Genomic DNA, 27,301 nt, shown 5'->3' with positions numbered 1-27,301 from the left:
ACATCCTTCTCCCTCGGAGAAGTTGGTTGGTGGGAACCACCGAACTTTTAATTAACTGCAGAGCACTTTAACCACTACGCCACCAGGGATCGCCTAAAATACCGAGGTGGGTACTTTTTCAAAGCTGTATAAGAGAATTTTATCCTGCTCCTGAAAGGCGTCTTTAATTGTGGAGAGCCCGGATCCAGTTCCACCTTTCAGCGCCAACGTGGAAAAAGTTTTATGACTTGGGGCTGTAAGGGGAGAAGGCTACGTGTGAGCCTTCCTCGGCACTGGTTCTTACATCTGCTGAGACTTTTCTGGGATATTATCCTTTGCCCATCTTTTTCTCTTGGCTAAGCCATTCATTCCACCTGGGGACCCAAAAAGGTTCACCAATTACTTCTGAACCAGCGTGTGTGAGAACAGTTGAAGCCCAACTGAGCAAGGGCAAGGTAGTGGCCCCAGGGCTGAGCAACAGCACTCCCCTGCCAAACTGAGAAGCTTGCCGCAGCAAACTATCTGTAGTGTAAAGCCGTTTTTAGAAACTCTAATCCACCGTGCACCAATACTTCACCTTGCCTCTCATGGGGAACTCTCCTGCAGCTGCAGCAAAGCAGGTAGGCTCCCACTGGGTGTAATTCTACCGTACAGCTGGGGGAGCTTCCCAGCCAGGAGGAAGAGCTGGCTGGCCTGGCTGTCCAGCCTCACAGCAGCAAGGATGCACCAATTAGTTCTGATCCTGGCCTAACAAACAGAGGCTATCTTGTTTTTTTCTCTCCTTATAGGAGTGGATGTCTTGGGGGGGGGGGGGGGCAGATCCCATGAAGAGAGATAAAGCTGCAGGCTGCAGGCTAATCAAAAGCAGTGTTATGACAGACTGGTATAACCTTGGAGATGACCAAGCCCTCAGGCTGTGCAACCATCTCTCACTGCTGTGTCACACCTAACGGAGGGCCTGAGGTAGGGCTTTTGAAGGCTGTGCGAAATAATTGCCCACACCAATTCTCAGAGGCCACAAAAGAGGACATAACACCAGGAGGGTTTGTTTGTAGGGGAAGGTGGAGGAAGCATCATCAGGTGGAAAGAGGTTCTGTGTTAAGTGATGGTAATTTTGTCCTTTTTACAACACCTTGACATGGTTCTAAAGAGTGAAATAAAGCTATCGCCTACTTTTAAACAAAGGGCAGAGTCAAAAATAAGTGCGATCAGAATAGCTACCTAGGTTCTCGTAGTGACAGAGACAGAGTGACACACCGATTCACAGGCAACTAACTGATAAAATTTTTTATTTCACTTTCGAATTTTTACACTTTTCCTGATTATTCCATGTAAGGTGAAACCAGAACTGTTTTAAAAGACATACACAAATCTAGTACATCAATAACCAGAGATTTTTCTTTTTTGCTATACTATTTTCACAACCACGGGTGTGCTTGCTAGGCAGTATAACCATCACAGAAGCAAACGTTAGGCAGAATACTGGTAAGGAAAAACAAAGCAAGAAAGAGCTACCAGATATACAGACAGGCTCGGTTCCACATTCACTACTGTATTTATCAAGCGCCAAGTATTAACTGCACGTTTTTGTTCAGCTAGGAAGGAGAAGGGGGATTTTTTTTGTTGCTGTTTTTTTTTTTTCTCTTTTTTTTTTTTGGTTTGTTTTATATCAGTGCATGAATTTTTCTTTTTTCGTTTCAGCAGATGGACAAACGGATGGACTTTACAGGTACACGGAATGTTAAGGGTAGAGGGTGATCCTGTGAGACGGATAGGCCTGGCTGTTCTTGATTCTCTCCACTGCAGTGTCCACGCACCTTCCCTGCATTATAGGGTCTTGTTTCAACACGTCTGGGAACTTAGCTGGATGAGTACACTTGGGAGATCCAGTGACAGGTACTAACAAGCATTATCAGGGCTGGCTGCATTTCAGGGAGAAATCATGGGTATTTAAAAATACTTTTTTGATTCAGATCCTGGTATGACCAAAGAGCAACAACCATGCTGAGAACTGGAGGAAGAGAGAGCTAGGGTGCCCACAGCTCTTTTCAACTCTCTGAAGCTAGGCCTGCTCACCAGGGTGAGCAACTTCTCTCACTGCCCCCAGGCCTCCCGGCCCTGCCCATACAGTATTAAACAGTGAACAAAAGACAAAGAAAATTCAGAAAGGAAAAAAAAAAAAAACTGTGAGGCAGAAGGACAGAAATTTAAAGAGCGATGAGAAAGCCAATGTCAAAAGCACCCCCCCCCCCAAGAGGACAGTGGGAAAGAATGTTTAGATTTCAAAATTTAAAACCCCAAACTAGGAAGAACCCAAAGATTTGAGCACTCCTCAAGTGAAAGGCAATCTCTGCAGAACATTATTCTTAAAGGAATTATCCAGTAAACAGGTAAGACCATTCATAGGATACACAGCATTTTTTTCCCCCTTTAGCTCAATGGTTATGAGGAAAACAGATTCCGCTATTGAAGCACAAGTTGCAAATTGATAACATATTGCTGTAGGAAAGGGGGTCTAGTCACATGTGTTATATGAGCACTGGACCTTTTTAGAGTGTCATAACCCAGTTATCTGCCAAAAGGAATTTCAATTTCAGGCTTCGAGTTTCCTCAGAAGAAGACACTATGGACATCTGCGATCATGAGTGCCAACAGCCCAAACTGGTCAAGTGTCTATAAGCCCTGAACAACAGGCAGAATTACTGAGTTACCATTAACTCAAATGCCAAATGATAGATGTCTCACTTGAACTCCCAGCGTCACAATATAGTCTCTATAACTTTCTGTACAACTTTACAACGGAATTGTATTTCAGTGACTATTTTGATATCAGATTAAACTTTCCAAAAAGTTACACGTAATTCAGGTCTATTTTTTCTACCAGTAAGAGTTCTGCTAAGTTACAAAACCCCATAATCACAGTGTTCAGTTAAAAAAAAAAAAAAAAAAAAAAACAACACGCGGTAATCCCGTCAACGTTAATCAAAATCAAAACTTTTGAATGCCGTGGCATTTATGTGACCAATCGGAGTTTAAGATACAGATACCAGCTATTTATCCCATGGATCATTTTTGCTAGGCTGAGGCTGTGAAAAATCGAGAATCGATGTACGATTCTTTTTTTATCGCACAAAGGGATATATGTGGAAGGTACAGAGTGACACTGAACAGATCACGAAGCACAGGAGACATTAGTTCTCTCCCTCCCCAGCGTCTGCTTCATCTCCCTGGTTTTCCGACGTCCACAGCTGCAAGAGAAAAATAAAGCTAAAACTCAGTAAAGCTATAACATAATCATAATAGGGCTACTGAGATTTACTCAGAGAGGTGGCCAGATCAGTAGTCTTAACTCACACCACTATTTATATTCTTCCTGTATCACTGCAGACAGTGATGACTGCAGAGGGCAAAACTTGAGCTGTCATATTTACAAGCTATTTAAACAATTTAAAATTTTAACTACACTTAAACCAAACCAAATCCATTGCCACTGAGTCGATTCCGACTCATACCTACACTTAACAGGCTACAACTCCTCTCTACGAGCCTGGGATAACAAGTGAGTTAGTAAACAAGTGAATAGGAAAGAGACTATAAACCATCCAGAAGTAGTCCCTGAGATGAGCAATACTTACAGTCAGATTGTCCCTAAGTAGCTGCATGATCAGGGTACTGTCTTTGTAAGACTCTTCGTTCAGTGTATCCAGTTCAGCGATCGCTTCATCAAATGCCTAAAACAAAGAGCCTTTAAAAAAGAATTCACAGGTTCTCTGGAGCAAGATTAGCCTACCTTTTTTTCCTACTAACAAGTAAATGGAGATAACACAGGCTATCATTAAATTATTTGCTAATTATTTCAAAAAATTACTTCATGTATGTTTACAAAGCACCCACCAAGAATGAGAGAATTTCTAAATAAGAACTCTGCTATACCCAACAACGCAGCAGTATTACTGTTAACCCAGCACGTACACTCCAGGCAAATGCACCTGATTTTTTAATTACAAAGACACTGCTTGTAAGTAATCCTTTTGTAAAAAAAACTCAGTCAAAAGCTCTCGGTATAAAGGATAAAGGAAGGAAGAGAAGCTCGTATCGCTAAATGTGATTTAAGTGACAGAACTCTGAAAATTCAATTAAGACATTTCCATTAAAAAAAACAGTGAAGTAACAACTGCCTCCTTTTCTATGAGACCAGAAGAACTGGACGGAGCCCAGCAACCATTTCTGAACATTTTGATCAAAGATTCTATCGAAGAATTCTGATCAAAAGGGGGAAAATGCAGAACAGAATTTCAAATTCTCATGGAATCCAGACTTTCTGGAGCCACGGAAGCTAAATGAATCCCCAAAACTACTGCCCTGAGATAATCTTTAAACCTTAAACTAAAAATATCCCCTAAGACGTCTTAAAGCCAAACAGTTTAGCTTAACTAGTAAAGAATGTCTGCCTTGAGCACTGTGCTCTCTTAACATCGATCTATATGGGATCAAACTGACAACAGCAACTTGGAAGATCAGACAGGGAACTTAGGGGGCAATGGCTATGTCAGTGGAGGGGAACATATCAGAAAAGAAGGATGAGCCTGGTTGCACACTCGAAAGATGCAATCGCTGGAACTGAATTGTACGGGTAGAAACTAACTGTTCAGTTGGTGCATGTTGTGTATACTCTCAACAACAACAAAATTATAAAATAAAAAATATTAAAGTAACAGTGTGCATGCTGAAAGACTATGAAAATACGTTGAAAAGGCTGCTGGGTTACCAAAAAAAGAATACAGGAGGTAATATAGCACACAATGAAAAAAGTGATCTGATGTCTTTCATTTACACAGCCATAACCTCAGATCCTGACAGAAGGATGACAGTATATATCCAAGGCCTGCAGCCCAAGCTTGACCATCAACAGCCCACTACTCTACCTGCACCCTGAATTTTCTACAACCTCTCCCCGCAAATAAAGAAGTAATAGGTCTGTATTTATTGCCTAAGAGATAAACTGCCAACCCCATAAAAATCTTCAAAAAGTCCAAGACAATGAGTTATGTTCAGATTATAAAAAGAAATTATTAGAAAGCACAAGCACAGTTTTACTCAGATCAGAAACCACAGAGAAGGTCTGTCTCACCGTTTTTGCCAGGCTGCAGGCCTTTTCAGGAGAATTTAGAATCTCATAGTAAAAGACTGAGAAATTTAACGCCAGGCCAAGTCGAATTGGGTGTGTAGGCTGCATTTCTTTCTTGCTAATTTCAAATGCTTCCTGGTAAGCCTGCTGGGAGTTCGACACAGTGGCTATAAGAAAGATGAACAACGTTAAAAGCTGGGCTAATATGCTGCATCGTACACTGGATCTGCTACCAAACTGTCTTACCACACTGGGCTGGAGCAAATGACCTATCAGATGGGGTGTCAGTGCCTGACATTTGTTAAATACTTTTTCTAACCCAAGTATGTTATGGAGGAAAACAAAGACAATTATGACTAAGCCTACTAAAGCAGTTAAGAAATAGAGAAATAAACTTTAATAAGATAAAAACCAAACCTGTAATCATCTCTTTGCTTGTCTCTTCCCTTCTAGTCTGTGACCTTACGAGAGTACCCGTTGGAACCTGCTTCTGTCGAGTCGATTTCAACTCCTAGTGACCCTGTAGGACAGAGTAGAACTGCCCCACAGGGTGTCCAAAGCTGTGAATCTTTACGGAAGCAGACTGTCACATCTTTCTCCCATGGAGCGGCTGGTGGGTTCTAACTGCCAACTTTTTGGTTAGCAGCCGAGCACTTTAACCACTGTGCCACCAGGGCTCCTTTTAACAAGATGGAATGTGAAAATCATTATGTTCTAGTGGAAAGATCATGGACTTCGGAGTCACCAGGCTCAAACCCAAACTTAAATTCCTAATTCTTAATCAGTAGGTGTATGGCTTAGAGCAAATGAAGACCTCCATGGGCCTTGGTTTCCCTTACCAGAAAATGGGCAGCCTCCTACCTAAACTCACAGGGTTGTATGAGGACAAATGATATGCAAATGAGGCTCTAAAGGATTTGGCACATAAAACCAAAAACCAAACCTGGTGCCATTGAGTCAATTCCGACTCATAGCGACCCTATATAACCCAAAAACCAGACCCAGTGCCGTCAATTCCGACTCATAGTGACCCTATATAGTAGGCACTTAATAAGGTGTAGCTGTAATTATAACTATCACAATAATGTGTGATAAAAGTACATCATTATGGTAGTAGTTTATACCATCAACCATTTAAAGTTTCACCTCCAGAAAGAGAACTACCAAATAGTCCTCAAGCTAAAGATCTCTGCAGTGAGTTTATGTCAATGGGGGAGGGACAAGTCAGAAAAGCAGGGGGAGAATGGTCATACGACTTGAAGAACATAATCAATGTCACACATAATCAATGTCACTGAGTTGTACATGCAGGAATTGTTGAGTACCATGGTATATGTCTTGCTGTGTATATTTTCAACAATAACAACAACAAAAAAAGATAAAGATCTCCTTAAATGCACTACTACACTAGACTTTTAATAACTTCCATAGTTTGTCCCTCAGAAACATCCTGACTCGTCAGACCCCACAATCCTGTTCATCATAAGTCAGCACAATGCTGCGGTCTTTTCAATTCTGAGTGCTGTGCTGCTAGTCATGGTGAACAGACAAAGCAAAAACTGTTACAGTCATTATGAAGGGAAACTGGCTCCATTATTGGTCAAATTTTCTTAAAAAATATAACTTACTTTGTTTATTGTCTCCAGATGCCACCTCAGAAAGGTATCTAAAATAATCTCCTTTCATTTTCAAGTAGAACACCTTACTTTCTGGTTGTGTAGCATTGGGAATAAGATATTTGTCCAACAGCTCCTAAAAAGTGATCCACACTTTGTTAAGAATCTGGAAATCTTATTATTTATGTTTAAAAAAAAAAAAAAAAACTATGCGATTCAAAATACACACTACCAATTCTAAATAATTTTTTTTTTCTTAATTAAAAACAAACAGGTATGTTTCATCCAAAGCTTTTAAATGCTATTTAGCCCAGGTCATAATAAAGATGCCTGTATCCTTCTGTTAAAAATTACTTTGACCATCCATAAGGGGTTGATTAAATATAGCCATACAATGAAATGCTATGTAGGCCTTGAAAATGATAATGCAGAACCATACCGATAACACGGAAAGGCTCTCACAAGAAAACTGAGTGAAAAAGAGCAGATTATAAATGCCACATGAATCCTATTAATATCCAATATCTAATAATGGAAGGATATATACACCAATATGTTAACAATGGTTCTCTGAGTAATAGGATTAGAAGTGATTTTTACTTATTTATACTCTCCTACCTTGTCCTTTTTATTTCTGTAACTAGAGGGGATAAAAGGTATTAATAGAGCAAAACTGCCAAGCACTACATTTAGATTCAAAAAGACCTGGGTTCAAATCCTTCCCCTTCCACTTACTATCTGTATGACCCTGGACAAAATACCTAGTCACCCCGAGCCTCAGTTTCCTCAGCTATACAATGAAGATCTTAAGAGCCATCTTCTAGGAGAATCATGAGGATAAATCAGCTAACGTACATATAGTCCTTCAAAGGTGCCTAGCACATAGTAAGCACTCAAAAGAGTAGCTAATACTATTATTAATAATAAATTCCTTTAAACATTTATGCTTACAACAAAAGTAGTTCTGAAGGAGTCCACGCTTCGTATACAGAGCAATATTTTCGAAGAGTTGTTTTAGAATGTGGCATCCTGAAAAACTGGTTAAGAGGCAGTAAGTACCATGCTCTTCTTCATATTCTTTCAGATGCTCTTAAAAGCTGGTCTAGAGTTCAGGAATTATGGAACTTTCTTGCCCTTGGAATGCATGCCATACTTCATCTGAATACCAGATGTACCTAACATTCAGGAATTAGTGCACCATTAACAAACCCCCAAATAACCAATAGGAAACAAGTTTAGCCATGACACCCTCACACCATGAGTCTAATAAAAAGAAGCTCAATGCAAAAGCTTAGTTATATGGAGATGTAATCAAGTAAAGTGAGAAGATGCAAGGGGCAGTAGTCATTTTAATATTCTTTGCAGACAGACGGGGGTAACTCCTTATGGGTTAGGAAGGAGGAATACTGTCTGGGTGGCTGACAGGTTTTGTACTGGTTTTCAAAAGAAAAGTGTCATGGGCAGTGATTCAGGGAGGCAGCCAGCAGGGGAGGAGGTAGATCCACAAGTGTGAATTCCTTTTCCCTTCAAAGCAGCCCTTACCGTTCATATTTACCTGATTTCACCTGGAAGAAAAAAAAAGTTCCCAGTGGGCTCAGGGTGTGAGGGAAAGACAGTATGATCACGATTTGCTGTAAGATACACACCCCTCCCATCCAACCCCAGATGGTGGCCAGAGGAAAAGCAGGTAGGACTCAATCTTCTGACTAACGCATATATAAAACACAAGAGGGCAGAATCCTCAAACCATTTACTCGGAATTGGGATACATGCCCAAACTAATGGAAGTGCCTAATTTTCAGACAAAACAGGACTGTACACTGTGAAGGTTATGACTGGGGAGAGGCTGGAAGGCAGCTCGGCTTCTTGATCCTGCCTCTCCTTACTGGAGATGATGCCACTACTTAGACCAGTATTTAGAATAAATAGCCTGTCTGTGGCTGTGTCTGGCCTCAATTTCTGAAGAAAAGATGGAGGGATGACGACTAAATGTTCCTGCTTCTCACAGATCTCTTTGATGACAGAGAATACTCCATAAGTGATGAGCAAGCGCTGATGAGGCAGGAAGTGAGAAAATCACATTCTATGCTTTAAAACTAGTTGCGAACAGTCTGCAGCTTTCCGGTATATTCAGACACCTTCGCCTCTCTCTCACAGGCTGTTTCAGAGTTTGCACTTGTACATTAAGTTAATACTATTTAGAAAGCATTGTTTAAAACAGAAACACTGGCCTCTTACCAGAACATCATTGCAGATGTCCTGCAGCTCTGCCTCTATCTTCTCACGGTATTCTTTGCCCATCTGCTGCTTCTTCTCATTCCTCTCCGTTTTCTGTTCAATGCTGGAGATGACACGCCAGGAAGAGCGGCGGGCACCTACCACATTCTTATAGGCAACAGAGAGCAGATTTCTCTCTTCGTTGGAGAGTTCGTGCCCCTGTTCCGTGACTGCCTTCATGGCTGCAGCCATATCATCATAGCGTTCAGCCTGCTCGGCGAGTTTGGCTTTCTGTACCAGCTCACTCTTATCCATGGTTATTAACTAGAATGAGAGCAAGAGGGGAGAAAAAAAGAAAGCAAATGTCAGGCAGGGCCCAAGAAACGCATAAGGGAATCTTTCCAACCTATCTGCAAAGACGCATACCTAAATGTCAAACATCTACTTCCAAATGCCATCAACAATACTGACCATGTATTGGGCACCTATAGGGTTAGGTATGTTGCTAAGTAAGGCTTTTATATTATTTTGGTCAATTAATTTTCCCAATAGTCCTCCAGGGTAGGTATGTTCACAACAACCTCTTCTCCCTTTCTAGAGGTGAAGAAATGGAGGTTCAGAAAAGGTCAGAAATGTGCCTAGGTCAACCCTGCTAGTAGATGGTGGTGGGGCTGGCTGACCGGAGTTGGCTCCAACTCATGGTGAGCCCATGTACAACAGAATAAAAGGTTGCCCAGTCCTGCACCATCTTCATGATTATCATTGGTATGCTCAAGTCCATTGCCGTGGTCACTGTATTTTGAGTGCCTTCCAATCTAGGGGGCCCCTCTTACAGCTCTATATAGAACAATATTCTGCTGTGATCCACAGTCTTCCTTAGCTGATTTTGAGAAGTACATCACCAGGCCTTTCTTCATTAGTCTGGAAGCTCCACTGAAACCTGTCCACCACAGGTGACCCTGTCGGTATTTGAAATTTTGGTGGCGTAGCTTCCAGCATCATAGCAACGTGCAAATCACACAGTACAACAAAACAAACAGACGGGTTGTGGTAGTAGATGGTAGAGAGCCAGACTTCAAACTCAAGTCTATCTGGTTCTAAAGCTTTTGTTTTCTTCCATTATCGTGTCTCCCAACATATAAAAACAGCTTAATAACTATTTCCTTGAAAGCTTATGCTGAATACATGTCCTTTACTGCTTTCAAAAATTGTTTTATTTTTACCAAATCTGTTTTGCCCTATAGAATAGGAGGGAAAAAAAAAGCTAAATATGATTATTGCTTCAATCTTAAAACAAAAGATATGATTTTAAATGCCATATTTGACAGTGCCCATCAAGCAATAGGCACCTGAAAAATGGGAGTCATTACTATATTGTATGAAATTTGCTAACTCTGTTACAAAGACATACTGTAGGAAAAGAACACAAACTATGGGCAGCCAGACTTGAGCTCTATCTAGCACAAGTTCCGCTACTTCCTAGTTGTATGACACCTAACCTCTGAGAGCTCCAGTTTGCTTCCTGGAAAATAAGAGCACTACCAACTCTCTTACAGGGCTGCTTTGAGGAACACATGACCTGAGAGAAGTGAAGGCACTTTGAAAAGTTCAAAGTATTATATACCAGGCAATAATTTTGTACACGGGTAAAGGCTGCAAGAAATATGACTATACTCAACAAGATTCACAGTAACAGAATTTAAAACCATAATTGAGTTCATTTAAAAGTTTTTTTCTGAAATAAATATAAATCTTTGTGACTTCAGTTTACCATTTTATCAAGCCTCTACGCCAGTGAAATTCCTCACTTCACTGTAGTCAATTCTCCATTGTAACAGTCACCATTTATAGAGTGCAGTAATTTTTTGGTAATACATAGCTAAAAAATTATTAACCAATAATCAGACTTAGTTTGTATGTGCTGCTGGTTTAAAATCTTAATATATCCATCTTTGCCACACAGTGTAAAAATATGCTAATATCTTAAGGTATAAAAAGATGAAATACAACTTTGAACAGTAGTAGCAATGTCAGTATTTTTTAAGCAAATTTTTTCACTACTAGATACATGGTATAATTTAAGACTAAAAATGATTAATAATTTAAAAATAGCAAATAAGGTATAACCCCTACTCATAAAATTATCTGCCTCAAAAGTCATTTCTCTACATTTAATGGAGAAATTCTACAGACAGGGCCCTATCACATTAAAATGTTTTTAATAAATGGAGCACAATGATAAGATACACCCCAAATCTAGGCAATTTAGAAAGAGTGGGTCTTGTCATTTAGAACTACAGTTTCTCTTTCCTAGCATGTATTATCTAAATCATATTCAGAGCTGTGTCCTATATACCAAAAACCAAACCAAACCCGGTGCCGTTGAGTCAATTCCAATTCATAGCGACACTACTGGACAGAGTAGAACTGCCCCATAGGGTTTCCAAGGAGCGCCTGGTTGATCTGGCTGCCAGCCTTTTGGTTAGCAGCTGTAGTTCTTAACCACTATGCCACCAGGGTTTCCGTGTCCTATAATTCTAAGTTTACACTCAGAGAAGTAAGTCTCACCATGATCCATCTGACATCTTCACTCACATCACTAGACTGAAACTACAGGAGAGAGAGTTATCCTCACAAAGCATTCCAGTTGCTCCCCTACATTTCCCAGCAACCCTCTGCAGGCAGGAGGAACCATGTGGTAGTTCTGTCCAATAAAACATAAACAGAAGGGATGCTACTTCCAGGCTAAAACTGAAAAGCCTATGTGCAATCCTCCAGTCTGTCTCTTCCACAGCTACCACCTAAAAGGCCATGTGTTTTAGGTGGGACAGTCACAAAACGGTGAAGTTCCTGAGTATGTCACGCAGAAATTCCTGCAGACCTGCACTGGACAGGTGGTGTAAAAGACGCTTTTGTTGGGGGAAACCACTGATGTGTTGGGGCTTTCGTTGCCACAGAACAAACTAGTCTAATACAAGTACATCAAAAATACATTATTTATCATCTTGACATTATATATTCTCTCAGTATGTCTAACTTTCTTGACCATAAAGGCTTTGAAATTAGGGTAATATCTCCATCATTAAACCTGTTTCATTGTTCTGAAAGTGCCAGGTACAGCAGGAAGAAGTCAACTTTTGAGGACTTGATAAACTTTAGAAAATTTCCAGTCTATAGACTTATTCAAAGTGAGCAGTCATTTAGTGGCCCTCTTCAAAGTTCACCTGTGCAACTCTGCCTATGAAAGATTCCAATTAATAAAGTGCTGGCGAAAAGCCAAGTCAGAGCTAAGCCATCCCATGCAGTATTCTAACAGAGGATCAACGAAGTTGATCAACACAGCTAACAGACGCCAAGGAACTCTTTGGTCCTAGTAGGTCCGCAAATTAAACCCTTCCCCCACTTCCTCTCTCCCCCACAAACATTAAAAGCTATACCACACCTCTCCAAAGAATCCTGATGACTCCTTGGAACTGTCCAAATATACACACCCTATTTCCCAAAATAAAATGTGGCCTTTCTGGTATGGGGCTAACTGTTTCAACTTCTTTGGGATCAAAGAACTGTTGGAGATGTACACCTTAAAAAATCTGTACCCAACTAATTAGTAGATAAGAACTATTTTAGGTGAAGGGAAAGACAACATACAATACAGGCGAGGTCAGCACAATTGTACTAAACCAAAAAGAAACAAGTTTCCTGAATAAACTGAACACTTCGAAGGCCAGCATAGCAGGGGCGGGGGTTTGGGAACCATGGTTTCAGGGAACATCTAAGTCAACTGGCATAATAAAATCTGTTAGGAAAACATTCTGCATCTCACTTTGGAGAGTGGCACCTGGGGTCTTAAAAAAGGTCTTAAAACGCTAGCAAGAGGCCATCTAAGATGCATCGACTGGTCTCAACCCACCTGGAGCAAAGGAGAATGAAGAACACCAACAATACAAGGTAATTATGAGCCCAAGAGACAGACAAGGCCACATAAACCAGAGACTACATCAGCCTGAGACCAGAAAAACTAGGTGGTGCCCGGCTACAACCAATGACTGCCCTGACAGGGAACACAACAGATGGAGCACGAGAGCAGTGGGATGCACACCTCAAATTCTCATAAAAAGACCAGACTTAATGGTCTGATACTAGAAGGACCCCAGAGGTCCTGGTCCCCAGACCTTCTGTTAGCCCAAGACAGTAACCATTCCCAAAGCCAACTCTTCAGACAGGGATTGGACTGGCCTATGGGATAGAAAATGATACTGGTGAAGAGTGAGCTTCTTGGATCAAGTAGACACATGAGACTATGTGGGCAGCTCCTGTCCAGACAGGAGATGAGAGGGCAGAGGGGGTCAGAAGCTGGCTGAATGGACACGAAAATACAGAGTGGAGGGAGGGAGTATGCTGGCTCATTAGGGGGAGAGCAACTAGGAGTATATAAACCAAGAAACCAAACCCACTACCGTTGAGTCAATTCCGACTCATAGCGACCCTATAGGACAGGGTAGAACTGCCCCGTAGAGTCTCCATGGAGTGCCTGGCAGATTCAAACTGCCGACCTTTTGGTTAGCAGCAGTAGCACTTAACCACTACGCCACCAGGGTTTCCAAGGAGTATATAGCAAGGTGTGTATAAATTTTTGTATGAGAGACTGGCTTGATTTGTAAACTTTCACTTAAAGCACAATAAAAAAAAAAAAATCTGTATCCATAATTGGTTTATTTCTTTTTAATTACACAGACACCAAAACAACTCACAATAATCAAAATCCATCCTAAATGTTCTGATGCCTACCACTTATACAACTTTTGACTTATATAACATAGATTTTGAAGCAGCTAGACCAATTTCAACAGGAAATGGGTTACACAACACCCAGCAGTTTGGAGAAAGGCAGGAAGCAAGGGAGAAATGAAACTGTTCTTATTTCTACATGGACAATACGTCTCCCATCCATTACTCTCGCTCTCCTCACTGCTTTCAGTCTCTCATCTCTAGCCATTTCAGGTCTTTGCTATCAGAACCATCTTCTTAAAGCTCTGATCAAGTCACGTCCTCTTCAAAGATTCCTGCTGCCCACAGTAGTTGTTGTCAGCCATCCTGGACTCACAGCAACCCCACGCACAACACAACAAAATGCTGCCCGGTCCTGTGCCACCCCCATGATCAGTTACGTATTGGGACCATTGTGATCCAAAGGGTTTTCAATACAACGGAGCATCAGATTTCCTCCCAGCAGTGAAAGCTTCCCAACCTCTGGCCCCAGAGTTTCCCACTACATGCCTTCTACACAATAATGTGCTTCTACCAAAATGCTGTCTTACAAAGTGTGCTTCTGTCTTTGTGCCACTCCCTCTACCAGGAATGTCCGTTCTCATTTACCTTGCATACAAAATTCTTCGGGCCACAGATCAAATGCCATCCCCTTGATGAAGCCTTTCTTAAACCACTAAGTCTGCACTATCTGCTAGCCACTAGCCACACGTGGCTATTCACCTGAAATGTGGCTGGCGCTACACGTTGAAATCATAACACAATGAAACCTCTGAGAACCGGAACCTGACCGGACTGCTTTGTCTCTCCCGGTCTCACAAGTTTTCCACTTTTGACAGGATGCACTCATACCACTTTCCTATTACTCCTTTTAGTGCAAATGTTTTTTCAGTTTTCCTTCTCTGACAGGTTTCCACCTTACACAGGTTTTACTGTATTTTGCATATACTGCATTAAGTAAAATATATTATTAAAATTAATTCCACTTGTTTCTTTTCACCACTAGAAAATTTTAAATTATATCTGCCTCATCATTCTGTTTCTATTGGACAAGTACTACTCTAAGCTAAACTTAATTAAATTCAGTCTCAAAGCATTTCACCTATACCTCCCAATGTGTTATCACATTTCTTCAGTACTAAAAGTATTTGTATATAAAGTCCCTTGTTGACGTTCCCACCACCAAAAAACCCAGTGCCCTCGAGTCGATTCCGACTCATAGCGACCCTATAGGATGGAGTAGAACTGCCCCACAGTTTCCAAGGAGTGCCTGGCGGATTTGAACTGCCGACCCCTTGGTTAGCAGCCGTAGCACTTAACCACTACACCACCAGGATCTCCTTGTTGACGGTCCGTACCATTGAATTGGCTTCAACTCAGGGCGACCTTATTTTCTAATTTCCTGAGTTTATATACTTTATTCTCTTATATGCTATCGTAGTCAGTTGTCATCGAGCGGGCTCTGGCTCATGGCGATCCCATGTACAACAGAATGAAATGCTGCCTAGTCTTGCATCATCTTCACGATCGTTGGTATATTTGAGTCCATTGTTTTGGCTACTGCATAGATCCATCTCACTGAGTCTTCCTCATTTTCACTGACGCTTACTACACCATAAGCTCCTTTAGGGCATATCTCCCACAGCACCTTGTACTTGGAAACCCTGGTGGCATAGTGGTTAAGTGCTACAGCTGCTAACCTAAGGGTCGGCAGTTCAAATCCACCAGGCGCTCCTTAGAAACTCTACGGGGCAGTTCTACTCTGTCCTATAGGGTTGCCATAAGTCGGAATCGACTCGACGGCACTGGGTTTAGTTCTTTTTTTTTTTACCTTGTACTTAACTGGTATGAACAAGTATCTTCTGAATGAACAGATGTCAAAATCAAAGAATAGTGTAACTGCACATTTGGTAGAGTTCTCTTTTTCCTCAAATAATCCAAAGTACCTATTCTCTAAAAGTACATTAAATTCTCATCACGTTTGTACCTCATTCCTTGCACACTACTTTAACATCACTGTTCCTAAACTACCCCTTCAGTTGTGCCTTCGCCCTGACTCAATAACTTTCAATGACCCCCCTTTGGCTACTCCACCAAACCTAAACTCTATCTGGCTTTCAAAGTCCTTCATAATGTTAGGCTTTCTCACCCACCATTTTCCAACATGTAGCCTTCTCTCAGGCTGGCCATCACCACATGCCCTATAAAGGCCGTGCTCAAACATACACGAGTCTACTTCATCTAGAATGCTCTATTTACCTCCTGCCAATCTACACAAGCCCTTCCCATCCACCTAGGGCTAGAAAGCCTTCCCTGATTACTCCAGCCCTCAGTGATCTACCTGCTTATGAATTCATGCCTATTACACAGACTAGGGCTTGTTTATGCTGTTCTGTGTTACAATGAGGACCATACTAATAACCACTGTTTCTCGAGTGTATGGCCCAAAGGAAAGCTTCACATTTGTTTCTCATTTAACACCTAAACTGTGCCAAGCACAAAACTAATGCTCAAATAAGTATCTGATAATTTTTTCAACAAATTATTTCTTGGGGGGCAGAAAGCACACAGGCTACTTTCATCTGGTGTAGCAAAAAAGCAACAGGGCTATATGGAAGAGCATAAACTGCCACTTCTTAGCCAGGTAACCCTGTTAAATCTCGGTCTTCCGATCTATAAAATGGAAACCTCTGAGAGCTGGAACTCGATGAGACTGCCTTGTTTTTCTGGATCTCCTAAGTTTTCCACTTAGGAGTCTTAACCACTTTTCTATAGCTCTCCATTAGTGGAAAATATTTGCATTTTCCACCTTACACAGGTTCTGGCTTTTGCTGTAACAGAATCTACCTCAAAGGAGTTGCTGTGAGATGGAGCATGGGGAATTAAAGAATAGTCAATGTGGAAATCTTTTTTTAAAAAATGCACAGTGCAAAACAAATCTGAAGTATTATTATTCCTTTCAGAGTACCTACACATCACTGTTTTAGCCCACAAAATGTGAGCCTGGATTTTTGTTAATCCAAATTCCATGAGAAGGAAGAGCAAAAGTCTAGATTAATCTTGTACAGGAAGTGAATATGTTACAAGTTAACATTCCCAGATAAGACCCTAGATCTGAATGTCCTCAAACCGGACAAACATTGACTGCAACTGTTTAGTTCCTTACTGAACCTTCTTGAGGCGACAAGTATAGATAGTTCACAATCAGGATGTACTTTTCTTCTGAGACTCTGACTCAAGATCCCACCAAGAAAAACAATGGCAGGAGAACCTTTGTCTCTTAAAAAGTCTTAACAGATTGTAGTCTACTTCAGCTCTGGCACTAATAGCACCCAGAGTCAAGATAACCAGAGCAGACAACTACTCATTAGAGGTTGCAGGAGTCTAGCCCTGGAGTGAGCCAAGAGATTTTCCCTGATATGAACATATACCAGGAACACATTGACATGATTTATGGTAGAGAACAAGCTCTATACAGCATATGCACACCCACCTGATGGATGTCAGTCTGTTCTAAGCCACTGGGTGCAGCAAGTCAGAGGACTGGGAAGCATTTGCTGATAAAACAGCAACTGCTTAGTGAAAAATTGGAAACAATCTAATTATTCAAAAATGCGAATGTTAGTAGATTGCAACTCACAGTGGCTCTATAGGACAGAGCAGAACTGCCCCATAGGGCTTCCAAAGAGCGGCTAGTGGATTCGACCTGCTCATCTTTTGGTTAGCAGCTAAGCTCTTAACCACTGCAGCACCAGCGCTCCAGTTTAAAAAATACAAAGATAGATGGTGCAAGATTACATGACCACTAAAACAAGGGGTTTAATGTCGTGGAAAGATTTGTTAAGGAGACAGGGAGGAGGGGGAAGTGTACAACAGTTCATTTTTGTAAAATATCCCCTCAAGAGCATACAAACACGAACAGAAAAGTTGACACCAACCCTATCGTGATGATAACATTATTATAATCTTCATTTTCTTATTTTCTGAATTTTAGGAGCTCTGGTGGCACAATGGTTAAAGTGTTCAGCTGCCAATGGAAAGGGCAGCAGTTCGAACCCACGAGCCACTCTACAGGAGAAAGATGTGGCAATACAATGCCATAAAGATTTACAGCCTTGGAAACCCTATGGGGCAGCTCTACTCTGTCCTATAGGATTGCTATGAGTCAGGATCAACCGAACAGCCAGAAGGTTTTGTTTTTTGTACTACTTTAAAAATTTTTTATAAGAAAAAGTTTTTAAGGAGAAGCCACCAATGCAGATAAACAGGAAGTTAATTTCCTTCAAATAAATGAAACCCCAAGTCAGACGGTAAAGGCTGAACCAAGAGTATCTATGAACTAACCTAGCCCCTCTTTTTCAAGGGTTTTTTGGTTGGGTAACTATCGGGTATTTCCCTAGCAGGGCTCCAAGTTCTCGGAGGCCACTTTCCAGTGGCCAGAAGCAGATATCCAAGGATAAGGAAAAAATGACTAACCATTTCTACTTCATATTCTAAACGCACTGCAAAGGAAGAAAGGAATTGAAAATGACAGCTGTGGTGTTTAGAATTAACTTTTGGCTATGTTTTGTTTTCCGGGAAAACGAACAAACTTAACTCTAGAATAATGAACTTTAATTGAGTTTAACAATTTGTTAGAAATTTAAAACAAGGATTCCGTTATCTACTACGTGTCAGGAATTACCGAAGCGCTATATAACACACACAAGCAGGACCCGTTGCTAGGCAAGGCCTACATACAATAAATCTGGATTCTCAAGAGAAACAAAGTGATTTCTCCACATTTTCATATTATAACTTCTCTGAATCTCAGTCTCCTCCAAAGTTAAAAGCGGACACTAATAGCTATGAAGTGAGAGAACGTACATAAAACGCCAGTCTGAGGAAAGGCTCAAAAGGCAAACATTCTTACTCTTAAGCTACTTCATGAAAATGTAGTGGACATACTGTGTGCTGAAATAACTGCAAATGGAAACACTACCAATTTTTCTAAGAACTCTTGATTATTCACTGAGAGGAATGGAAAAGAAATACAAGCGGAACAGTGTAGACCTACCCTCCCAAAGCTTATACTCCAATGATAGGGACATGAGAAGACAAACACATATTTAAGGGTTACAAAGCTTCCCCTTGGAGTAGCAACCAGCTAAAATTTGAGGAAAGAGGTTTAAAGTTAAAAGTGGCTGGTTTTATGGGATGGGAGTTCCTGGGTGGTGCAAAGAGTTAAGTGCTCGACTACTAGCAGAAAGGTTGGCAGTTCAAACCCACCCAGAGGCACCTTGGAAGGCAGGCCTGGCCATCTGCTTCTGAAAGGACACAGCCTTGAAAATCCTATGGAGCAGTTGTACTCTGCACACATAAGGTCACCACGGGTCGGAATCGCCTCGATGGCAACTAATAACAACAGGGCTCTGTATAGGAGAGAAAAAGTGAGCTCCAGATGGGGACAGGAAGAACAGACGTATCAATAAAGTATAAGTATGTGGTTCTAGATGGAACAGAAACCAAGAGCCGAAGTAGATACAGAATGAGAACAATTATCAATTGGAGAAGGGAAACTGATGGGCATCTTAAAAATCCAGACTCAAAAGTTTCAACGGGGAGACAGAAAGAGCCACATAAACCAGAGACTACATCAGCCTGAGACCAAAAGAATGAAGATAGTGCCCGGCTACAACCGGTGACTGCCCTAACAGGGAACACAACAAAGAACCCCTGAAGGAGCAGGAGAGCAGTGGGATGCACACCTCAAATTCTCATAAAAAGACCAGATTTAATGGTCTGACTGAGACTAGAAGGACTCCGGAGGTCATGGTCCCCAGACCTTCTGTTAGCCCAAGACAGGAACCATTCCCAAAGCCGACTCTTCAGACAGGGATTGTACTGGACTATGTCATTGAAAATGATACTGGTGAGGAGTGCGCTTCTTGGATTAAGTAAACACATGAGACTACGCGGGCAGCTCCTGTCTAAAGGGGAGATGAGAGGGCAGAGGGGGTCAGAAGCTGGCTGAATGGACATGAAAACGGAGTGTGTTGTCTCATTAGGGGGAGAGCAACTAGGAGTATACAGCAAGGTGTATGCAAATCTTTGTATAACAGACTGACTTGATTTGTAAACTTTCACTTAAAGCACAATTAAAAAAAAAAGTTTCAATGGGGTCTAAGGAACTGAGAGTGAATTCTCAACAGCATTCAGACGTACCATTCCAGAGGGCATCCACAGTGCCATGAAGCGAAAGTTACAGTTCTGGAGTCATTCTGCTGAAGGAAAACAGATGCCAGGGTACTGCAGGAGGACCGAGAAAGGAAGTGGACCAGGTGGTTTGTGGGTGTTACCCGGAAAAAGTTCAGTACTTCTGGCTCTCAAAGAAAACTATTCACTGAAAAACACCCACTCTAAGAATGTCTGTGTGCCATTTTATACAAAATACCAAGGAGTCCTGGTGGCTCAGAGGTTAAGCATTTGGCTGCTAACGGAAAGGTCAGCAGTTCGAACCTACGAGCCACCCCACGGGAGAAAGACGCAGCAGCAGTCTGCTTCCATAGAGATTACAGCCTGGGAGACCCTACAGGGCAGTTCTACTCTATCCTACAGGGCTGCTGGGAGTCGGAGTCGACCTCAGGGCAATGGAATTGGTTGGGGTTTTTTTTTTTTAATAATAAATGTAATTTTATTCAAACATTTACAGGCCATTTATTAGAAAATAAGACACAACATATCTGAAATAGAACACTTAGAACTTACATCCAGTGGACATTTAATTGTGGAGGAAAACTACATCTCTCTTTCAAAATCCCTTGACCTCTTTTGTATCAGTTGTTGAGTATCATTGCTAAAGGGATGTCCAAATGCTCAAGGTTACACTGAAAACAACGGTGGAGGTGTTACGTGATTTGCCAAGGTCACACAATGGGCATCAACAACAGATACGACAATAAATTGATCCCCGGGTTGATCAATCCAAAAAGACAATATGCTCATTCTGTTCCATAAAAACAGCCCGTCTGTTGATCTTGTAAAGTGGTGTCAAAAGCCTGGGGCCCAAACAAACAAATGAAGCCTGTGCAGTAATGGGGGGCAAGGTAACCAATTAAAAAAAAAAAAAAAGCTTCAGACTCGCCAATATAATGGAATGACCCTGTCCAATTTACCAGCACCACATGCCACTTCTATATGGGGCAGTCCCAGGTAGCTCTAGAATACCTGCCCTCTTTGAGCCTCAGTTTTTTCATCCATAAAACAGGCCAATCTACTTAATAGGGTTCTTGGAAAGAGTAAATGAGTTCATGAAGCGAAACATTTAATACAGTTTCCGCACACTGTAAGAGCTCAAGTGGCAGCCAGAGTATATTGCATACATAAGGCTAACGAACAAATGGTCAGCCCAGTTAAGGGATGCTTATTACGTACCTCATTTTCTTGTAAATCCAGGCTGCTTTCTTTAGAGACTTTTAAAAGAAAGCACACATGGTAACTTATCTACGCCTACTTATAAAATAACGCTTATCACAGTTTACTTCAAACGTTTCTGTTGGCTCCCACACTGGACTGTGGGCTTAAGGCAGGGACTCAGGCTTTCATCTTTGAACACCCAATGTGTAGCACAATGCCTGCCCGTTGAATATAAACTATTTGATCAATTGATGCATTTTTTTTTTAAAGGTGAAGAAGGCTGATCTTCCTGTGTAGACAGAAAGAGGCAGACCATATTTTATCTGTAAAATACAGACTATATCTATTGTCTGCCTTAGACTCCTTTTTGAAAAGAGCCATCTCAGCTCTAATCAGGAGGCAACGCTACCCTTCTTTTTTTTTTTTTTAAACTAATATTCCTCAGCTACTAATCATTATATTTATAGATTCAAAAATCCAATCGGTTTCGGTTAAGGATGATGAAAAGCATTTGGTGATGGTTGCTCAACATGAAGAAGGCAATTAAAAAAAGAAAACAAACCCGTTGCCATCGAGTCAATTCCGACTCACAGCAACCCTATAGGACAAAGCAGAACTGCCCCATAGGGTTTCCAAGCAGCGCCTGGTGGATTGGAACTGCTGACCTTTTGGTTAGCAGCTGTGGCTCTTAACCACTACACCACCAGGGTTTCCAACAGGACAGAGCAATGAAGGTAATTAGTGTCACTGAATTATGCACTCAAAAATGGTTAAAATGGCAAATGTTATACATGTTTTACCATGATTAAAAAAAAAATCCAACTACTAAGCTATACAGAAAGTCATATCAGCTAACTGGCTTAGTAAATAATTACAACCAAAATATCCACCATTTAAAATCCACCTGAAGTGCCAAGCACTGAGGAGTTTATAATAGTTCATGTAATCCTAAGTATCTGAGACCCCTATTACAGATGCCAGGAGTTAACTTGCCCAGGGACACACGGCCACATACAGCAGAGCTGGGATCTAAAACAACATTCATTTTAAAATTAATGCTCTTTCCTGTATGCTTCACTATTTCCTAAACATCAATTATAACTCCAATACTTACTTAACGGAAAAGATGGACTAGACAATTTTTTCAAGAGTCATGTAAAGTTACTACAGTTGAGATTTTAGTATAACTAGCTTAAAAAAAACCAAAATAAAATTAAGTTAAAAATAGCATATGCCAAAAACTTATCAAACTGTCAAACGAACTTTAAGGCAAATAATAACAAATGAGAGGGCTCATATCTACTTTATTATAGCCTTTGATCTCTTTGCCCTGGTCAAAAGCAAACACCAAACTGGTCGCCACTGAGTCAACTCTGATTCATGGTGGCCCTCTAGGACAGAGCAGAGTCGCCCCGTAGGGTTTCTAAAGTTGTAAATGTTTACGGAAGCAGACTGCCATATCTTTCTCCGTCAGAGCAGCTGGTGCGTTCGAACTACCAACCTTTCAGTTAGCAGCCGAGCGATTAATCACTGCACCACCAGGGCTCCTCGTCCTCGTCAAGGCATCAAGGACACTCAGAAATAACTTTTCTTGTCCGGTCTCTTTGGAAAAACAATGAAATAAACTAATCAGTACAGGAAAAAACTTACATAAGAGGACTAGCCAGTTTTTTTTTTTTTTTAAATCATCTTCCCTAACCTACAGTCAGCTTAGAATGACTTGTTCTTTTGAGGCAAAATAGGCCACCGATCATTTCCATCTCATTCCAAGTATCAGAACTACATGAACTATGCTGATTGGAGTTCTTTTAGCTGAGAAAGCGGCAGGATGAGTGGTTTGTAGTACACATATTACAAAAAACTGCACATTAGTCTGATTTTCCTCCTCCAGTATCAACCTTAGAAAAATTCCCTCAGATTCCAGCTCCAACTGCTAGTTTCTCCATCATGACGCGTAGATGACTAAACCAAAAAAACCACACCCGTTGCGGCTGAGTTCATCCCGACTCACAGCGACCCTATAGGACAGAGTAGAGCTGCCCCATAGGATTTCCAAGGAGTCGCTGGTGGATTCAACTGCCGACCTTTTGGCTAGCAGCCCAGGGCTGCGCCACCAGGGCTCCATGTAGATGACTACCAGGACCATCTTCACGTAGACAGCCAAGTGGTTTCAAAGCTTGAAAGTTGCTATTATGTAATTTCTTACCCGGGCTAGTGTGAATTGTCGCCTCCCTTAGAAAAACACAGAAACCAAGGAACTTAAAGCACCTTTACAAGTAAATTTTAATTCGTGCTCTCAGGTATCCTCATAGTTTGATGCCAATGAAAGAACAGGCAGCGTAACAGGATGTTATAATTTAGAACTTGCTTTCTACTTACATAGATATAGTCCCTCATCTCCTCCTCCTCAACAAAATATGAGAAGTCTAAAAGTCTACAGGGAAAGCAATATAATAAACAGAAATAAATAACGATGATCCTGACTAAATTCCCTAAGATGAAGAAGCTAGGGATGGATAAATCCATGTGCCACAAAGTAACTGATGAGCTTTTTCCCTAAGTATGAAGCAAGTACTAGAAAAACTGGATTTTTCACAGGCTTGTTACTAATGTACACCAGCAGTATTAAGGGATCCCTACGCGCCAGGATGGAGATACCCGTACCCCGTCGCCATCTTGTCGATTCCAACTCACAGAGACCCTATACAACAGAGGAGAACTGCTCCATAAGGTTACCAAGGCTATAATCTTTATGGGAGCAGACTGGTACATCCTTCTCCTGCAGAACAGCTGGTGGATTCGAACTGCCCACCTTTCAGTTAGCAGCTGAGCACTTAACCACTGTGCCACCAGCGCTCCCTAGGGTGGAGATATTTCCTCCCAATAAATTATATCTTCAAAAATAGTTAAAATTCCTGTTCAAACACATCTATTTTAGTAGAATACATGTAGAGAAAAACTAAGGACTAAATGGTGTTCACATGAAGAAAATGCATGTGTTGTTCTACCACACTTAGAAATCTATCATTCCCTGGAGCCAGACTGCCTTGGTTTGATTCCTGACTCCAGCACTTACCATCTGTGTAACCTTGGGAAATTTATTTACCTTCTCTGTGCCTGCGTTTCCTCTTCTGTAAAATGAGGCTAACAGAGTTATCTATTGTTGGGTGTTATAAGGACTGAGTTTATATGTGTAAAGTGCTTACAGCAAAGCTTGTCACATTGTAAGTGATAAGCGGTAGCTATGCCTGATGCTACCTCATCGGTTGATAAATAAATCCCAAATAGATGGAATGCATACATACATCTACCTACATACATGTTTCTGTGTGTTTGTGTTCATGAATACACGATCGAATAACATCAAACACTTACTACTATGTGCCAGATACTTATTTTAATTATTGGATTTGCCGCAACAACCCAGCTAAGACTACATTACCATTCCTGTTGTACAGATGAGAACATGGGCTCGGAAAGACCAGAAATGGTATATACAAAATAAAGTTCTACAATAATATTTTTTGAAAGCAACATGTGTACAAGAGGGTTCGGTTTCATCAGGTTACAACTGAAGAAAAAAGCCATTAGTAGTGAACACTGTGGTTAAAAAACAAAACCAAAAGCTTATATTTAACAATTTACAGGTTGTAAAAATGCCTCATGGCAACTCTGCAGATAGGGAAACTAAGAACCAGAGATTTAAGTAATAAGCTGAAGTTCACACAGCTAGAAAATGCTGCAGGCAAGACCTGAATCAGATTTCTCTGACTCCAGGTTCACTGCTCTTTTCGCTTCTGTATCCACACAGCCAAATGGGCAAAACGCACTTTTTGCAGTTCCAAATCTCCGGAGACACAGCCTAGGGAACTAGCATCATGGGAATTTGCCCAGCCTGTTTTATGGAGCCTGCCTAGCTGATCTATAGAGCTCCAATTCTAAAATGGCTTCAACTTAACACAGGCACTGCATGATGGGAAATGTACAGAAGATTATAGGGTAGGAGCCATACTCCTGGGACTGACAGTCCATAAATATTTGCTACCGATGAATGAGGATATTCAATCTAAAAACTAGGTGTGTGGCCTAGGCCAAATCGCCTCATTTTTCATAAAGACTGCATCTGTAAGATGAGTGAATGGTTTCTTATCTCACTGAAACGAAAGATTAGGAAAATAATTCAGCAGCTGCCACTGGATCATCAGCCTTCCGTTTTGAAAGCCACACTTAAATTCTCACTTGTGTCCAGTAAAACCGATAGGTTTTCCCCTCACCACAACATGGGCTGCTAAGGGCATGAATTCTAGAAAAATGAGGGGCTCAGACCACTGATATCCATCCCCAAAAAAGAAATGGGTGTACTAGAAGCAGTCAAGAAAAAATTCATTAAGGACTAATATTTATAAATTTCCAAAAGGAAAACGCAAAAAGCTAAGTAGCCGCATACATATCCAATTCTATAAACAGCGTTATGTTCTATACACTGCATCCGAACATTTGAGACAGAGAGAGAAGTCCACACGATTTTCATATTCTTACAAGCCCTTCACCTTTCTGCTTTGGCTTCTGTGGCTGTCTGATTTTCTATGATCATGACATCGTCTTGCCAAATTCCATCTCCCACACAGGCCAAGTAAAATCAGAGCTTGATGCTACCTAGCCTTAACAAAGAGAAATGCAGTGAGGGCAAGCATAAGAGACATGATTTTTATCGAAAGGTTGGCAAATTGTCTTACCAATACTGCCACCTTTGAAAGCCCCGTTACGTGCGAGTTCTCCATTTGCAATAGACAAGGGTGTATTTATTTTCTGAAAAAAAGGGGCACAAATCATGTCCACTCCTTCCTCACCACCAGGGAGCCCACCAAGCAAATTTCAGACCAAAAAACATGCTCTCATACAGTATGGGGGAATTTCGGGGGAGGACACAAAATACCTGAGCATTAAATGAAGGTAAATGCTGTGGGAAAATGCTTGGATTCCCAGCCTTTGATAATTTTTTTTTTTCCCCCTGGGGATTCCACCTACCTCAGTAACCGGTTCCAACAAATGCATTTTCTTAACTCAAAACCTCAGCCCAGTGCTTCCCGGGTTAATCTCGGGTCCTCCCAGGCTCCATAACCAATGAACGACGATGAAATGGCTTTACTGCAAAGTGGGAGGGGGTTTTCCCCCCCGCTGTCTCCCAAGGTTAAACCCCTTACTCATCCAAAGAGAGTGATGCACGGGCCCCGGGGCTCGAGAACTCGCCCGTATTTGGTTATATCTCAATTTTTGGAAACCGGAAAACAGGGAGGAGGAGGTGATAGAGCTGAAAGGGGCCGCTCTCGCCGCCTGCGGCGAAGGGAGGGGTCGCGCGGGGATCGGAGCTGGAGAGGGAGGGCCCCGGGTCCACGGTCGGCGGTCTTGGCCGGCTCAGCATGGAACCGCACCCCGCCGCCAGGGCAGGGCAGGGCCGCAGGAGGCGAGGGAGGCCCGCGCCGCTCGAGGAGGCAAAGGGCCCGGCCCCGGAAGCAGGGAGGGGCCGCGGTGAGAACAGGCCCGCACCGCAGGCGGCCGCGCGGGACCTAGAAGGCCGCTCGGCTCTCGCCGGAGCCCACCCGCGCGGCCGCCGGAGCCGAAAAGGAGCCTCAGGCTTGGGTTCCCAGGGGCTTTGGGCGGACCCGGCGCGCACTCACCGTAGGAGGACTGCAGGCAGCAAAGACACTTCCCAGCGAAGCTCAGAGCGCGATGACCGCTTCCTTCCCAACCCCGCTTCTCAGGCGGCGACGGCGGCGGCGGCGGCGGCAGCAGCGGCGGCGGCAACTGCAGTGGCGGCGGCGGCGGCAGCTACCCCGGCTCCGGAATCGGCGGCGGGTGGCGGCAGCTCCACTTCCGCTCCGGTCGCCACTTCCGCTCCGGCCCAAGCCCCTCCCCGCCCCTGCGCCGTCCCGTCATTGGGCGAGCGGGGCACGGGGTTGCACCGGCCTCGCGGGAGGGGCACTGGCTGGAGGCTGGAGGAAGGGGAGCGGGATACAGCTGGGCGGGGAAGTGCGGTGGGCCTAGGGTGGGAGCGCGGAGGAAGAAGGGGAAGGGGACGGAAATGGGGGGAAGCGAGGGGCGCGGGAAGAAGAAGTGGGAGGGAGGGTAGAGGGCGGAGCTGAGAGCGAGGGTCGGAGAAGGGGATCTGTGGGAACAAGGACAGGGAGACGGGACTGGG

The 27,301-nt window shown here is 42.4% G+C and overlaps 1 protein-coding gene across 1 annotated transcript; it reads right to left on the bottom strand.

Moving 5' to 3' along the window:
- Positions 1 to 1,239: 1,239 nt before the first annotated feature.
- On the bottom strand, positions 1,240 to 26,913 carry YWHAB (tyrosine 3-monooxygenase/tryptophan 5-monooxygenase activation protein beta). The gene is made up of 6 exons (XM_010591710.3): positions 26,781 to 26,913; positions 8,962 to 9,264; positions 6,736 to 6,859; positions 5,111 to 5,274; positions 3,615 to 3,710; positions 1,240 to 3,227 (listed from the first exon to the last, which is right to left on the bottom strand). The coding sequence occupies exons 2-6, from the start codon at positions 9,253 to 9,255 to the stop codon at positions 3,171 to 3,173; spliced, it is 735 nt and encodes a 244-aa protein (XP_010590012.2). The 5' UTR covers positions 9,256 to 9,264; positions 26,781 to 26,913; the 3' UTR covers positions 1,240 to 3,170.
- Positions 26,914 to 27,301: the final 388 nt, after the last annotated feature.

The sequence above is a fragment of the Loxodonta africana genome, chromosome 24 (assembly GCF_030014295.1).
Source record: "Loxodonta africana isolate mLoxAfr1 chromosome 24, mLoxAfr1.hap2, whole genome shotgun sequence".
In the NCBI taxonomy this organism is placed as follows: Eukaryota; Metazoa; Chordata; class Mammalia; order Proboscidea; family Elephantidae; genus Loxodonta; species Loxodonta africana.
The sequence above is the reverse complement of the archived record's forward strand: the minus strand, read 5'-3'. Positions and strand labels throughout refer to the sequence as shown.

Excerpts from the sequence above, each read along its gene's own strand:
- YWHAB (XM_010591710.3), bottom strand. The coding sequence starts at position 9,255 with ATGGATAAGAGTGAGCTGGTACAGAAAGCCAAACTCGCCGAGCAGGCT. Across the intron at positions 6,860-8,961 it reads ACATCTGCAATGATGTTCTG|GAGCTGTTGGACAAATATCT; the intron begins GTAAGAGGCCAG and ends ATCACTTTTTAG. Across the intron at positions 3,228-3,614 it reads TACTTAGGGACAATCTGACT|CTGTGGACGTCGGAAAACCA; the intron begins GTAAGTATTGCT and ends TTTCTCTTGCAG.